At 48.7% G+C, this 17,250-nt stretch overlaps 1 protein-coding gene across 1 annotated transcript in view; it reads left to right on the top strand.

Annotated features, from left to right (window-relative positions):
* Positions 1 to 1,334: 1,334 nt before the first annotated feature.
* The window catches only part of HABP2 (hyaluronan binding protein 2), a 35,907-nt gene continuing 19,991 nt past the window's right edge, over positions 1,335 to 17,250 (top strand). Inside the window, exons 1-2 of the mRNA XM_060125962.1 lie at positions 1,335 to 1,403; positions 13,925 to 13,961. Of these exons, the coding sequence (XP_059981945.1) occupies positions 1,335 to 1,403; positions 13,925 to 13,961 (106 nt within the window). The remainder of the gene's footprint in view (positions 1,404 to 13,924; positions 13,962 to 17,250) is intronic.

The raw sequence follows: 17,250 nt of genomic DNA on the forward strand, positions 1-17,250 counted from the left end.
GAACAGAGTTAGGGGTGGAATAAGGATAAGGGGAAGAATAGAGGAAGGTTAGAGAAGAACTTTTCCAGAAAAGTGTGCCTGTATTATAGGGATCAGATGGATGTGGACCAAGAGTGAGTTGACGGCTGCCTAAATGAGGGTGGAGACAAAAAAAAAATGGAGAACAAAGGACAGATTGGGGGTAATTTAGGAGCTAAAGTGGCAGGACTTGGTTTGTCCTTCAAGGGTTGTCTATCTGGTGGCTGGGGCACTGACTCTGGCCTTCTCCTGGGCTGGTACCTTTGGGGCCCTTCATGACCAGCAACCTGGCCTCCAAAGGCGGAAGCAGCCACTGGGGAGTCCAAGTACACGTGCCGAGTAGGGATGGCAAATGGGTGAACAGGAGGCCCAGGGGAGCACCCGCCTCAGTCGGCAGCAGGGATTCAGAACCTGGATTTAGGACTCAGGTGAGAGGATTCCTGGAGCCCTTGCATAGATTATTGCGGGCAGTGAGGTGTTGACGGGAGCTCACAGTGATGCCTATTAAAGAGATCAGTTGTACCCACGAGCACCCACACTTCACAGGTAACTGTTGCTCTACACATTGCTACCTGTAACCAGCGCAGCTATAAAAGGAACGCAGGAAACAATTGGCCCCGAATATGAACACCATGGGTTTTTTTCCTGCTCTTGATCAAAGAAAGACTCCAATGAAAGGAGAAAAAAAAAACTAATTAAAAAGTTAAAACCTTATGTAATGAAATTTAAAAGAAAACTTTTGAAGCCAACAAGCAACCATGGGCAATGCTTCAAAGGGCCCAGAATCAATGTTTGTCAATAGCAGTTTTGCCTCCTTTAATTTATTTTTCATGAATGTAAAGCGTGATGTTATTAGGAGCCCATCCATGCCTTAATTCTGTTTGAGATTTGGTGAATCCGAACTCTATTAACATTCTGTTCAAATCGGCAATGTCAGAGGCCTGTGGCAGGAGTTTCACCCTATTAGGGCTCTCACCCTGTGGCTGGGATGCCAGGGAACCACCGGGCCTTCTGCCCTGAACACTCAGCAGCTACCCCCTCACCCCCAACCCCGGGAGCCAGGGGCACTTTGCTGCTTTCTCTCCAGAAAACAAACCACCCCCGTGGCTCAGCCCAGCCCCAAAGTTACCATTTGTTTAATCAAGATAGTTGGTTTGCAAAACATTAAACATTAAACAGTATTTGACGCCTAGTTAATAATTTGCATCCTCTTCATTTGTTCCTGAATCCTTGGAGACTGACACTTTCCCCGCTCAAGGCACAGACAACAAAAGAAATTGTTTTGAGAGCAAAACAAGAGTTCTTACACTACAAAGATGTTTGCCAGAATGTCTGATCTCCATGTTCTGCTGTTAATGTTTCTGGCGGGAAAGACAGCCTTCGGGGTAAGTGTTCTTTTCAAATATCTGTAGTTGAGAGACTCTGAGGTTATTAGGAGGACCAAACCAGCTGGGCCAGGAGTGATGAGAAACTTTAGTCGTGAAAGGCTGGTGCCGCCAGGTGGAATATGCCCTGATTTCAAGGGCTCATGCAGGCCTGGCATGTTGGTTGCTGTTAAGGGGCCAGTTCCATGAAGGCATGCAATTGACGTGAGCCCTCTTGGAGCAGAGTCTCCATGAACACCTTCCAACTAAGGAGATCAGAGCAAGAAACTCTGCTAAGGCAGGGTGTTGTGATCCGGCGTGGATCTCAGAGATCCCTCTGGGAAGCTGCCGAAAGCTACAAGCTCTCTCTCTGTAAGTGCCAACACACATACCATGTCCTCCAGCTACTTCAGGTGACACTAGGGTAAGCATCCCTGTGCTTTGGCTCTAGAGGAGAATCCTGCTGGCAACAGGTTCACTTAGATGGATTAGATTTGGAGAGAAGCTTTGTGGGCAGCACTTTTTCTCCCATCACCCTGTAACCGTGGCCGTAGTGAATGGGTCAGAGAGGAGCAGGGGCCCCAGGAAGGTCATGGTGAGAATGGAAGGAAAGGGACATCAGGGGTTCTCACGTGGGGGACTCAAGACATCCGGGAGCAGGTGAGTTGTGGAGGTGTCGGCTCCTGCTGTGTGCTGTTGTGGTCCAAGAGTGTTAGCTGGGTCTCTGCGGACATGTGAGAGAAGGGCCTTCACCAGACCTCGCGTCTCTTGGTTGGGTTGGAGGCGTGAGTGTGGGCTTGGGAGCCAGGGTTTGAATCTCAGCTTTGCCGCCTTCTAGCTGTGGAACAAGTAACAAGCGACATCATCTCTGTGAGCCTCAGCTTCCTCTACTGCAAACCTAGTGATAATCTCCCCCAGATTTGGGGAGGGTCGAGACCGATTAAATGGGGCAATGTATGTGGCTTTCAATAAATGTTAGCTCTTTTCCCTTGAGATTTCCAAAGTGAATACGAGTTCTCTATAAAAATCAGAGAATGCGCCCCTTTGTTGGAGTGGAGGGGGTTTGAATAGAGAACAAGAAAGGGGTGAGAACTGAAATAACAGTCATAACCTATTTATCTCATTAAATACCTTTGTATCTTATTTTCCATTTCACTCCATAGAGATTTTCCTGCACGCAGCAGATTAAATTCCAGGTTTTCTGATTAGCACGCTTTGAAAAAACAGCTTCTCCTCCCCTTTTGGTCAACGGTACTCAGACATCTACCTTAGTTCCATATTAAGCTGGCAATGACTCACCTCTGGAAGAGTTTTCTTTTCCAGAGATGACGTGTGTGTGTGTGTGTGTGTGTGTGTGTGTGTGGTGTGTGGCTACAATGACCGGTTGTTATCAAACCCCCTACATCACTGATTGTCGTTGGATGTCTGGGGCCAAGATCCTGCAGAAATACCGCAAGTCTAGAGAAAAGCGATGGAAACGATCAGAGGTTCACAAGGGACCCGGAGAAAGTACCAGTCAGAAAGAATTAGATCCTAAAGTTTGCAGGCAAGGAAGAGAGTGGATGCAGTCTGTTTGAAATTCACCAAAAGGTAATGCTCGCCCCAAATCCCTTTTTTACAAGCCCCAGTGAAATTTTAGGGTTAGCGATGAAAATATAAGTCAATAATGGATAAAAGAGAAAATACGAGAGGTAGCCTTTAGGCAATGAGATTAGCCAATTCCAAAGAGGGGATTCAGGGCTTTGGAATGTTCTCTTACTCCAGATGGGTGCCAGACAGGTGGTCGGGAGGGCAGCTTGTGTCCCATAGGCCAGCACACAGACATCCAGGGGAAAGTGACCAGTCCACTCAGATGTCTAGAGAGTTTGAGGCAACACCAGGAAGGAAGGGGCCACATAGCCCGATGGACAGGGTGGCCTCTCCTGCCCCATGTAGCTAAAAATAATACCCACCTGCTACCATTTGATGAAAACTCCTGTGTGCCAGGCTCTGTGCTTTTGACGTCTTGGTCTTTGGGTCCTCCAGAAGGACCCCAAGAAATAGGTACTGTTACTGATCTCAGTTTACAGATCAGGAGCTGGGTAATGTGTCCTCAGGTCACAAAGCTGGGAGGTGGCAGAGCTGAGTCCTAGACTATGGCTGGTGTCCATCTGTCTGGATAAGGTCTCTTGCCTGGGGCCCTGGCTAAGGACGAGATTTCTTTGGTCCATATAGCTTCAGGGCATTGTCTTTCCTGTAGGGATGGGAGGCTCTTAGACCAGGGGCCTCTTTCCTGGGTGGAGTGTAACAGATTCCATGTGCCTCTGAAACTTTAAAGCAAAGGGTCTCTGATTGCTGCCCATTGGAAAGGTGCCTGGAGACCCTCCCATGAGCTCAGATCATGCAACAAAACTTATGAAGACTTCTCTGTAGGCTCGTCTTTAACTTAGGTTTTCATTCAGATATCCACGATCCGAAAAAGTGCAGTCAAATATAGTTGTCATGGATTCCAGGGAATCCTCTTAGTGCCTTCCTGGTCTGGTCTAGATTTGTTTTCCTTACCTGTCAGTTTTGAACACCTGTCCCCAGCACAGTCTTGTATTGTTATTCCCATTTTTTGAAGAAGAAACAAGCCCAAAGACGTTGAACTAACTTCCCAGCCAGGACAAAGACCCAGCTCCGTCCAATTCCTTGTCCATCACAGGAGGCCTGCTCAACTGTATGTGCCCCGTCCCCAGGGCTTGGACATCTCTTCTTGCTGTGGTTCTTAGGGTGATTTGAGGTGCCACTGGCCTCGGCCATAATGTAGTTTGACCTCTTCTAGGGTCATAAGCCAGAGGACAAGCTTGTCGGGCCCGCCCTGCTTATCTCAGCCCATGCGCAACAGCGGCCTTACAATTAAAATGCATGTTTGCTCCCATTTCTAAGCTTTTTAAACCCTAGAGTTTAGAGTCCAAGAACTCTAGAACTCCAGAATCCTCCTAGATAGAGAGTCACAAAAATGTCTGCACAGACCAGAGGTTGCAAATTGGTAGCTTGGGGTACATCCTGCTCACAGCCCGAGTTTTATTTGGTGGGTAGGAGTTCAGCCTGAAGAGTATTTTCATTTCCTTTCAATTGCCTGGTGACATCTGAGAATCAGAACATTTCACATAACAATACAGATCCCCAGCTTTTCTTGAAAATCAGGCATTCTAGTGACACAGGCTCCCATTCTTGCATGGCACAAAGGGGAGAAGGAACTATTGCTTATTAGAAGCTGAATTAGAAGTTTATATTAGAAGCCTCCCAGATCCCACAGGCCCCAGCACCCTCTCTTTCTGACACCCTCTCTGCTTGACAGGTGTACACTATCTACCTCATTCTACCTTGGAAAGAGAGAGGCAGAAAGAGAAAGAAAAGGAGAGAGAGCCTGCTTGTCCGGTTATTGTTTAGCAACACTGTGGAGGCTGAGGGATTAGAGCCAATTTTGGATGGTCAGGTAACAGGGCTCAGTGTCTGATTAATTCAAGCATCCAAATCTACCTGGCCCCCAGGACCAAACAAGGCCATGGATGGGATAACACGAACCACCTTTTTCAAAGTGTCGATGCTCTGGAATGTCAGAGTCTCTTTCAGGCCTAGGAGACATCACTTCCTCTTGCTGTAACCCATTCAGAGTCTTCTGGAAAAGAGAGGGGCTGAATTGCACTGCATGTTCTTATAGATTTTTAAGAAACCTGGTCCTAAGCACAAGTCCATCTCATTAGCTTTGGCGGTATACACTGGTATTTAGGGAAATCAGGTCGCAGGAAATCGCATGTGTATGTAGGCACAGATATATTTATATTTTCAATTCATTAGAGTTTCCTAAATGCAAAAGCAATTCTGCTGTCACAGAGCATGGCAGAATAGTCGGCAGCCGGGATTTTAAATAAAACATGCTTTTTCTTCATAATTAATATAACAAGGTTTCCTGGCTTAGGACTTGGCAAAGATCCCAGGAAAAATGAGGGGAGGGGGTTGGTGTGACGTGCTTGTGACCTGATGAACAAATTCGAGGAAGAGTTTGTGCTGAGTGAGCTCCCCTCAATCACTTAATAATTTGAAAAAAAAAAATTCAAACTCATTGACAACAGTGGCTAATCATAATTATAATCATAGCAGCAAGTATTTATTAAGTTTATCAAATCTTTACCATATGTCAGGTATTGTGTGGTTATTATCTCATGTAAAGCTTCCCAACAGCCCTAGGAGTTAAGGACCACTATTATCCTCATTTTACAGATAAGAAACTAAGCTTTACAGAAATTAAGTAATCTGTGCAAATGGCCCACCTGCGAGGTTACAGAGTTGGGATTCAAACCCAGGTCTGCCTGATGCCAGTTCCATGCTCATAACCACTGTGTTAGAGGTTGCCATGCCGGGCACTACCCCGAAACGACTGGGACTCTCAATGTGGAATGGAAGGTGTCCAGGGGGACAGTGGCCTCAGACTCCAGTTTCAGGCAGGAGGAAAAGCCACTCCCATCCGGAGGCTCCTTCAACAATCCCCGGAGCTTTTCTTTCCAACACCAGAAGGATCAAGTCTTGCTAGATGCAAACTCACTAGCTCAGTGCTTTCAAAACTTTAGTCATGAATGAATCCATCTTCAGAAATTTTGCCAAAGCCCAGACTAGTTTCTTAATACTTTTGTTGAACAGACTCACTTTTTGTCTACCTAGATAGATATAATTTTAAAGGAAACCGTCACTACTATAAACGAGAAAATCAAAGAAGATGAAACAACGCCATTGAATTCTAACCGGCTGCGGCTGTCACGCTAAAACGCAGAGCTGACGCCTGCTTCCTCCTTGTTAGGAGCAAGACGTAGAGGGGAGGGACTTACCAGGGCCACCCCAGCCTGTCTCTGTGATGGGATTGGAAGAGACGACAGTAAAACTGAGAAGGGAATGACTCTCTCACGCTGTGTTTTGATGTGATGACTCTCCCTGGCCAGGCACCACCCAAATCAGCTTGGGTACCAGCAGCGGTTCATGTCCCACAACAGAGAAGGCACAGAAGTAAAGACAGCTTCAGGGGTGGAGGTGGTTCCCATCAATGGGGAAGTTACTTTCCTGAGAACCGACTGGCCAAGGAGGTGAATATGGGGCTTGTGCCCATGTGGTGGGCCTCAGACTCCACCCCCCCAGGCCCTTCTGTTTCTTTTTTTGTACACCTGCCTTTTCAAAGGGTTCTGAAGTGCATGATCACATCCAGAAATGAGTGTTTGTTTTTATCCAGTCTCCTTATCCTGGATGGTCTCACCACCAATCCTTCAGCCCCCTCCCCACAAGTCCTGGGATGAGCCATCCGTACCAGTACTTCTCACTAAGTGCTTACCTGAAGAGTAACCCACTGCAAATGCTGCGCTCTCCCTGAGCAGACAAATCCCCCTGAATCAAACGTCAGGTTGGGTAAGGGAATTCTTTCTTTTATCACTGGGGAAACGAGGCACAAAGAGATTCAACAATTTGCACGGGAGCAAAGATAGACTCACCTGTCTCCTTGGCCAGGAGCTTCAGGCCCAAGAGAGGTAGAATTGAAGTGTGGCCAACGGCAGAGTGAGCTGGGGGCTGATTGAAAATGCATGTTCGGGGCCCACTCCAGGCCCATGGGAGCACAACCTGCAAGTGGGGCCCAGGGATCTGAATTCTTATCAAACGCTCCCCAGATAAAAATGGAAATTCCCAGGGTCTACAAACGGGACTCTCCTCTCTGCCCTGCCCCGGCCCTGCTCGCCGCCTGAAGCTGCAGTCCAGTCTCCAGTTAACTGGGCAGAGGTCTGTGCAGGAGGCTCTGAGCCAGGCACAGGTGATCAGCCTCACAGGGAGGCGACCCGGCCTTGAATTCCTCCCTGGCCCAATCCACTCGCGTCCTTACGGGAGCCATGTCACCCTGCTGGGCCTGAGCTTCCTCCTTCGCACATAAAGGGTCGAGGCCAGCTCCTCCTCACAGTGCCTCCTGGCTCATCGCTGCGGTCCTGTGAATAGCTTCCTCCAGGCCCTCGAGAAGGAAACCACCCACAGGGACCACTGGCTGGTGCCTCTCCTTTGACCTCTGAATTTTCCCGTTAGAGCCGTTCCTCCTCACCCTGAGCTTCAGATTAAAGCAAAGCCACAGGGAAGCTGCCGATCCTGGGACAGCGTCGTACAGCTTGTGCGCTAAAGCAAGGATGAGATTCCTTGTGACTACAAAGGACTGAGTGGCACCGCCTCATACCTGCTAGCATGCCTAGAACCTTTTAAAAATGGAGGGCTTCCCCGGTGGCGCAGTGGTTGAGAGTTCGCCTGCCGATGCAGGGGATGCGGGTTCGTGCCCCGGTCTGGGAAGATCCCACATGCCGCGGAGCGGCTGGGCCTGTGAGCCATGGCCGCCGAGCCTGCGCGTCCGGAGCCTGTGCTCCGCAACGGAAGAGGCCACAGCAGTGAGAGGCCCGCGTACCGCAAAAAAAAAAAAAAAAAAAAAAAGGAAAATAACAAATATTGGTGAGGATGTGGAAAAATCAGAACCCTCATTTATTGCTGGTGGGAATGTAAAATGGTGTAGCCACTGTGGAAACAGTATAGCGGTTTCTTAAAAAGTTAAACACAGTATTACCATATGACCCAGCAATTCTACTTCTGGTACTGGCCCAAAAGAATGGAAACCAGGGAATCAAACAGATATCTGTACATCAATGTTCACAGCAGTCTTATTCATATAGCCAAAAGATAGAAACAACCCAAGTATCCACCAACAGATGAATGGATAAACAACTTGTGATAGATAATGGAATACTATTTAGCCATAAAAAGGAACACATTTTTGAGATATGCTACAACGTGGACAAACCTTGAAAACATTATTCATAGTGAAATAAAGCCAGTCACAGAAGGACACATAATGTATGACTCCACTTATAGGAGGTACCTAGAACAGGCAAAGTCATAGAGACAAAGTGGAATAGAGCTTACTACGGGCTTGGAAGAGGAAGGAAGAGAGTCGTTGTTTCATAGGTACAGAGTTTATGTTGGGGATGATGAAAAAGTTTTGGCTATAGACAGTGGTAATGGTTACATAACATTGTGAATGTAATTAATGCCACTGAATGGTATACTTAAAAATGGTTAAAATATCATGTAGTATATATTTTACAATTAAAAAAAATGACTGAGGCTTTGCACATCTCATGACATAGCTTTTTGCAGGAGGGGCCAGAGTGGGAGGATGTTGTGAGGCAGCAGTTGGGATGGTGCCTGGGATACTGGCAACCCCTGTCCTCTGTCACCTCCGCCTCTCACCCTAACCTTGAGCTGTGTCCAGCAGTGGGGACTGGCTCTGCTGAGCTGCGCAGTCCTGTCCCTGGCTTGCCTTCCAGCCCAGCAGCCTCACCCTCACCTGGCCACAGTGCAGAGTTCTCTCCTCCCCAGCTACCTTTAGGAGCAATGCAAACCTTTTCCTGGTGTGCAGTGACATCTGGTCTACCACCCGGTCATGGTAGAATAACTGCAGAGAAAGAGATGGCTGGAATTTGAGTCCCAATGTCTTACTTACCAGGTGAAAGATTTTTCTGCTATTGGTTCATTCTAAGTCAAGCTTCTAGCCCCAAAGGTCAGGTCTAGCCCCACTTCTCCCTTCTACTGCTTCCCAGTCCTCTGAGAATATTTCCTATCAGTTAATTCCTGGAACCCATCAAGGCAGATTTTAGCCTCTGCCTTTTTGTTTTGTTTTCAAGAAGGTCTAGAATTGGGAAAGGTAGAGGAAGAACCTGAGTTGAAATAATTACTAGAATAAAGATAGGACAGAAGAGATTAGACCTCAACTCCCTCCACCCTCAAGGAGATTACACTGTAAATCAGGAAGACTCCGAAGCAGGATCCTTCTCTCTGCCCCTCCCTGCCTTGCCCACCAACCACCTTGAGCCTAGAAGACACCAGATCATGAGACATGCTCCCTGGTGACTGGGCTGGGGGGTGGGATATTAACATTGCTAATAATTTGCTTCTAACTGGGGAAGGCCAAAGTCCTGAGCCACGGGTCCACTGTGAAAGCCCGATTGTAGATGGACCAGCAATTGCATCTAGAGAGGTCTCTCTGAATCTATTGCAAAGCAGCTACCTTTCCATGTGCAAGAAGCTGCTATTCCCAGCCCTCTAAGAGGAGCCGAGGCAGCTGTGACCCCTCATCCCTGGTGAGACTGGGAATGAATGTGGTGGACTAAACAGGCAGTGGCTCGTGTGCCTTCTGATCTGGGTGAAGATGTTTGCTGAGATGTGTTTGTCACAGTGGACTGGCTGAAGCTGCAGATGACTTTTGTCCCTTCCCCAGATGTCCATAGGACCTAGTGGCCCTCTCTGTGTCTTCCCAGGCCTGGGCAACTCTGGATAAGATTTTCCCAAAGGTTTCCAAGAATAAGGACCCAATCTCTTCACCGGGCTCAATGTCCTGCTTCTCTTAGCATTAAGTAGCTCTCCCACTTCCTTCTCCATCTTTTCAACACCATGTTTGCAGGCTGTGGGGCCCTCATCCCTCACAGCAATGGCTCTGGTGTTAGACTGGCTCTTTTCTGGTCTGGCTCTATCATTTACTAGCTGAGTTATTTTGGGCAATTTAATCTCTGCAAATGTGTCTTCTCACCTCTAAAATGGGCATAATTGGGCTTCCCTGGTGGCGCAGTGGTTGAGAGTCCGCCTGCCAATGCAGGGGACGCGGGTTCGTGCCCCGGTCCAGGAAGATCCCACATGCCGCGGAGCAGCTGAGCCCGTGAGCCATGGCCGCTGAGCCTGCGCGTCAGGAGCCTGTGCTCCGCAACGGGAGAGGCCACAACAGTGAGAGGCCCACGTACCGCAAAAAATAAATAAATAAATAAATAAATAAATAAAATAAAATGGGCATAATTATAGTACTTCAATTATCAAGGATTCTGTGCAATAAAAGAGACAAAATGCACATAAATCATTTAGCACAGTCCTTGGCAACCGTCGGGTCTTAATAAATGCGAGCTGAGATCACAGCTGTCCCTTCCTGCGCCTCTTCCTACTTCTTTTGCATCAATGACCTTCCTATTTAGATTTGCAAGTCCCAGGCATAGGAGTTCTTACTTCCCTGTCTCTTTTGAAAACTGGAATGGAATAATGGGATGAAAGGAGGCAGATACTGTGTCTATCCATCCCCCTCAGCCCCTCGCCATCATCCAGGTTAGTTTCAGGATCCAGGTATACGGCATAAATCACTGGCTATTGTCCTAGCCTTTCCGGTTTGGTGCCCCAATATCCAGCCTGGTGTTTGGGCTGCCGGTGTCCACATTTCACCACAGCCTCTTTCTGAGGGTGGATCCGGTGATCCACAAAATGAGTGGGTCTGCTTCCGACCCCTGGGACACCCTGCCATGCAGCCCAAGCTGCACAGCTGGGCGGCAGCTGCTTCAGACCCCCTGAGAGCCTGTGGGATCTGAAGGTGCCCCCAGGCCAGGCAGGTCCTGTTTTCTTTCTGTTTGCTTTCCGTCTGAGCCCCAGCTCCAGCTCCAACTCCTGGGAAGGGCACGTCTGCCACCTGCTGGCTGTGGGCAGCGCAGCACCTGACTCTCCCTCAAGCTCCAGTTTCCAGCTAAGATTTGGGGGTCTTGCCCTGGCTCAGGTCCTGAAGGGCTGGATGAAGACAGGTAGAGAGTGACGGGCCCTGACGTCCACACAAGCTTTATGGAGGGAGGATGAGGCAGGCAAAGGACCAGGACTGGCTGTGACGAGGGAGAGACTGAAGGAGGTGTAACATTTGTCCTCAGGGTCCCCTCATGCTTCTTCTCTGTCACCTGCCTGCCACTCATGCCCAGAGTTGTCAACGTCAGCTGCTCCCTGTTCAAGCACCCCAGCCCCAGAAACACCCTGAGATCTGAACCTGCCCTTCTGCCAACTCCGCCTGCCACTACCAACCCCCACCAAACAAAATCCCCACCCCTTGTCTATTTCCTGCAGAAACAGGGCAGGTCAATAGTGATGCATTTAAATAGTCACTGTCCAGACAACAGATGGCTTCTATTTCTTTTTTCTTTTTCTTTTTTTTTTTTTTTTTTTTTTTGCGGTACGCGTACCTCTCACTGTTGTGGCCTCTCCCGTTGCGGAGCGCAGGCTCTGGACGCGCAGGCTCAGTGGCCATGGCTCACGGGCCCAGCCGCTCCGCGGCATGTGGGATCTTCCCGGACTGGGGCACGAACCCGTGTCCCCTGCATCAGCAGGTGGACTCTCAACCACTGCGCCACCAGGGAAGCCCCCTCTTCCTTTCTTTGCATGACTTTCTCCCCCACAACTTTTTATTTTGTAATTTGTCAAACCTCCAGAAAACTGGAAAGAATAATTCACTGATTATCATTCACCCAGATAGATGCAACACAGACCCTTTGCCATAGTTGCTTTCTGCCATGATCTCTTATGCATTGGGGAAAAACCCAAACGAACTTTTTGGCCAACCCGATATATACATTTGTTTTGTTTGTTTGTTTGGTTGGTTGGTTGGTTGGTTTGCTGAATCATTTGCACCTAAATTGCAGACATCTCCCTCCCTACTTCAGCGTCTTCTAAGAATAAGGACGTGTTCCTACAAAACCACACTACCATTATCACTCTCAAGAAATTCAACACTAACGAAATAATACTGACATAAATCTATATTCAGATTTCCCAATTGTCCCAATAATATCCTTTAGGGCTTTTCTTTTCTTTTTTTTTAAATCTAGGATCCAATCAAGGACCCACGCTGCATTTAGTTGTCAGGTGTCTCTAGCCTCATTTAATAAAGAACAGTCTTCCCATCTTTTTTGCCTTTTATGACACTGACGATCTTGCAGAGTCGAGGCTAGTTATTTTGTAGAAAGCCCACAACTTGGGCCTCTCACGTTCCTCATGAGTAGATTTAGGATAAGCATTTTTGTCCAGAATGCTACACGTTGATGTTGTGCCCTATTGTGCGTACATCACGTCGGGATGCTTTCTTTCTTTTTACCATTTTACCCAAAAATGACTGAGGAGGCTACAGTAAAACAGAAAATTAAAACTTCTGCTGAGGGTAGAGGAAGCAAATATACCAAACTGCCTAGACTGGGTATGAGGAAGATACATCACACTGACGGCCGCTTCCTGGTCACCGAGACCCACCCAAAGGGAACCCTGTCAGGAGCTAGAACTCTTGTTTTCCAAGTCAGAGGTCAGCAAACTTGGTCTGTAAAGTACCCGATAGGAGATATTTGGGATTATACTCTCTGTGTCAACAAACGCCCTGCAGTTGCAGCACAAAGGCAGACACAGGCAATGTGTAAGCAGGTGGGCGTGGCCATGTTCCAATAAAACTTTATTGGCAAAAACACAACTGCCAGGTTCGGCTCAAGGACCTTTGTCTGCTGACATCTGATGTAAGTGAAAGAAAATATTCCAGCTATTAAATAGGTAAAACTTTCTTTTTCTGGTAAGTACTGCATTGTAAAAAAAACAAAAAACACTACCACCACCACCAAAAACACTATTCCTATCATTATTTACTTTTTTATGCAAAACTTTTTGAGGCATGCCATGTGCCCAGCACCGGCTCAATATTGGGTAAATACCTCAGAGATGAAACATACAAGAGCCTCCACTTTCTTGTGAGGGCAGAGTTTGATGTGAGAGACAGATAACATGCAAATAAACATACAAAACTACAAGCTGTAATGGGGACCATGGAGGAAATGAATGGGTGCAGAGACAAAACAATGGGGGCATATCATACTGATAGGGGAGTCAGGGAAGTGACATTTAAGCTGAGACCCAGTGATGGTCATTGGAGGGGTTGGGTGGAGAGCTTTCTAGGCAGAGGGAACAGCAATTGCAAACGGCCTGAGGTGGAAAGAGCTTGGCTAGTGTCATTTTGAACCTAGGTGTGGCTGGAGATTAGTAAAGAGCAGCAGGAGAGAGGGGTATGGGAGGAGGTTTACAGGTCATAGTTGGTGTTTGTACTTTATTCCAAGAACAGTGGGAAGTAATTGGAGAGTTTAAGCATCTGTCCATCTCCAACCTTAAGGAACTGTCACCTGAGACAATCACTAGACTTGGGCGTGAATCCGAATCCTCTCACGGCTGTGTGACCTCTGAGCCTCAGTTTTCTCATCTGTGAACAGGCTAGTAAAGCCTCTTCATAGGGTTGTTAGAAGAGTTAAATTCAGCAATGTGTAGTCGGCCAGAGGAGATGCACAATACATGCTGATCACTGTACCTGACAAGACGGTCAGTACCCGGGCGGCCAGGTTCCAGCATGGAACAGGTAAGTGCAAGCACTACACATCCACCCTGGGGAGAAAGAGTGGCGCTTTGGAGCACTCAGCCAGCACAGGAAGAGCGGGGAGCATCGTCAAATAGGCCCCAGCCCCTCTCTCTCCAATCCACGACACCACCGCTCCAGCCATCAGGAAGTACCCCGTGCTCCTGTGCCCCAGCTGTGACTCCAAGAAGGCTCCTGTCAGCTCGCAGGAGCTCAGGAAAGCACCCGGCCTGCTCAGAGGACTCAACCTTGCTCTGCTCTGTGTCATTTTGTTTTTCAGTTCTCCCTCCTGTCTTTACTCACCGACCCGGACCCAGGTGAGTGTGTGGACCCCCCTGGGGATTCCAACCCCACAGGCTGGTTCTGGGATGGAGAAAAGGGGGCCCGTACATGCGAGTGTGGATGTGACCTCAGGGTTCCAATGGTTCAGAAGTGTCACGGACCGCTTTGAGGATCTTCCCAGAGAAATGCATTCCTGGGTATTTGTGTGTCACACACACACACACACACACACACACACACACACACACACACACAGTGCTTTACACAATTTTGAGTTGCCTGTGGACATCCTTGATGTCCAGTCTCATGACCCCAAGGGAAGAATTGCTGAAGCCGTTAAACCCCTTCATTTTATACAGAAGGATACTGAGGCCCAGAGAGGGGAAACATCCTGCCCGAGGTCACACAGCCCATTAGTGTCTGAAATGAGACCAAAAGGCCAAGGCAAAGTGAGGGCGTCTTGAACAATGGCTCCAGGAAGGCCAGCCCTGTGCTACCCCACTCTCTCCACCCACTTCGGTGGGGAGCCAGCCCCTCTGTGCTGAGAGGGTGGTGCTGTACAGGCAGCCCCCGGCTGGCCCACCGCTGCTGATGGCCTCTCACCAGCACCCGAACTGGGTTGCTCCTCCACCCGGTGTGTCTCCTCAATGTTCTTCCACACAGGCTCTTCTCTCACAGACACACCTGCCACCTCTCACCTGCCCCGCTTCCTCTGCCTGGTGCCCTCAGCCGGGCCTGGGCTGAGCAGAGCTGCTCCTTCCTGCCACATCGTCCATCTCTCGGTCTCTGTCTCTGGGTCTGAGTCTCCCTTTGCTGCTCTGAGGCCCAAGGGAGAAAACTCCACTGATTATTTCACTGGGGCAGAGGACACATCCCCCACTGGTAACGACCTGCGTTGGTCACCCACAGAGGACAAGAGCCAGGCACATGGAGATCACAGTCGCGTCTAAACATTGGATCAAGGGTCTCTTCGGAGCAAAGAAGGTGATAACTGGGTCAAATTCAGCTTGACAGTCAATATTCTCTGGCAGCAAAGCCCTGGATGGGCAGACAGATTTGTGCCGGCTCAAGGCAAGCGATGCTTGGAACTTGTCGTGCCCTGCACGCTCAGGGAATGTTTGTGGAATTGGATAGAAATGTACATGAGCGTGGTGTGGGGACTGGGAAAGGATCAGTGTCTTTCCCCAAAGCAAAGGAGAGTGTTGAATTCAACAACATATAATTCAATTGCTTGGAAGAATCATATTTCAGGGGGCTCCCCCAGCTGGCCAGACCAGCAGCATACTTGGAATCCAGGGTGGGTCCAAGGCCAAGAGATGGGAAGAGATACCCCCTCCCCAGCCTTCAGCGCGAACTTCTCAGGCACCACTGAAGGGGCTGCTTTGGTCTGGGTGCCCACGAGACAGAGCTTCGGAACTGTGGGCTTGCACAGAGGAAGAAACAGGACATCTAACACTCAAGGGACCTCACCCTCTTCAAGTGTTTGAAAAGCAGCCCCGGGCTTCCCTGGTGGCGCAGTGGTTGAGAGTCCGCCTGCCGATGCAGGGGACACGGGTTCGTGCCCCGGTCTGGGAAGATCCCACATGCTGCGGAGTGGCTGGGCTCATGAGCCATGACCGCTGAGCCTGCGCGTCCGGAGCCTGTGCTCCGCAACGGGAAAGGCCACAACAGTGAGAGGCCCGCGTACCGCAAAAAAAAAAGAAAAGAAAAGAAAAGCAGCCCCACCCGTAGTCCACGAGGTGGGCTTTGTGGGAGTTAACAGGAGTATTTACCTCAAGAAACTTTACTGCCACCTGCCAGAAAGTTGCAAAAGACATCTACAATGACTATGAGTTTATGACACCCTGGATTGTGCAGTGAACAACACGAACAAATGTATGCAGTGGCCCTACTGAACAGACCTCACAGAAAAGGGAGTGGATACATTCTTTGTGTCCATAAGGCCTTCAGCTTTAATCAAATAGATTGGAAACTTTAGGGTCAGATTTGATCTGCAAACAGGAAGAACTTTCTCATCATCATAGTTGTCAAAAAATCTGAATGGGCTTTTGGGCTCTTGAGTGGTAGTGAGTTCTCCATCACTGGCGGTATTCGAGCACAGGCTGAAAAGCCACTTAGTAAGGAGTGGAAAATGTAGTATTTAACATACTGAGCTTCTGGGCTTTATAAGAACCCTGCCAAGGGCTTCTGATAGTTCGGTTAAGTAGATGAAGGGATCCTGGGACAGGCCACATGCATGCCCCCGAGTCCATCTCGAGGTGTTCTGTCAGCCTCTGGCTGTGGAACAGGGTGAGATGTAGTGGCTGGGTCTTTCTGCAAAGAGCAGGTTAGGTTCTAAAAACAGCCCTGTTCACGTCTGATTTAATTTCACCTGAGGGTTGTACTTTGATGGAATTTGTCAGATTCCCCGCCGGCTTTGACAACAGTGTGGCCAGGGAAATGCTGTGTTCAAGTCCACGGGCAAGCTGCTACTGGAGTTGGTCTTGCTGGAGACAGTACATGGTGAGGGCCTGGCTGGAGCAGATGGGCCTGGGCCACAGTCCCCAATGGGTGGCAGAGGAGGTGACCATCAAACAACACAGACTCTGCCCATCTCCCCAAAGCAGGTGACATGACAGCCCACAGGCCTGCAGAAATGCCTCTTCAAAGCCAGCTAGATTCTGCCCAGCAACACAGACTGAGCCCATCCATCAGCTGTCCTGACGCCTGCCAGCAAGGGTCTCTGCTGGGCTTGCCCTGTCAGCCAGAATGGAAGCATCAAATGCAGGCTGACAGGGTTGGGGTTTGGGGGAGGCCCTCGGAGGAACCGTCTGTGCCACAGTGATGGATGGTGCCAACAGGGACGGCATTCCAGGGATTTTTATTCTGTTCCACACATCTGGCAAGCTCTTTAACCCAAGCAGCTGCAAAACCCCATCCCAGGAACTCTTGAGTTTTTCCGACAGACCCCATGTATGGACCACAATAATCCTGGTTGAGGGACCTGGAGGATGTGACAAAAGAGATTTCCCAATGGTGTTACTTCCTGGAAGCCAAAACCCATGGAGTTTCCAGAAACACAAACCCACAAGAGGCTCCAGGGCTCATAAACTAGCAAACCAGACTTGGACTTAGGTAGACCTGGCTTCTGATACCATCTCCTTCTGCCTTAGTTTTTCCTTTTCTGTAAAATGGGAATAATAATACCTATGCTATAGAGGTTTTTTTAAAGTTAAATAAGGTTGTGTGCAACCACGTTTATTTTGTATAGTCACCAATACATAGAAAATACTCAGTACATAATAACCTATTATTTGGAATATTTGAGTTAACTCGGGATATTCT

Source organism: Lagenorhynchus albirostris, chromosome 16 (genome assembly GCF_949774975.1).
Source record: "Lagenorhynchus albirostris chromosome 16, mLagAlb1.1, whole genome shotgun sequence".
NCBI lineage: Eukaryota > Metazoa > Chordata > Mammalia > Artiodactyla > Delphinidae > Lagenorhynchus > Lagenorhynchus albirostris.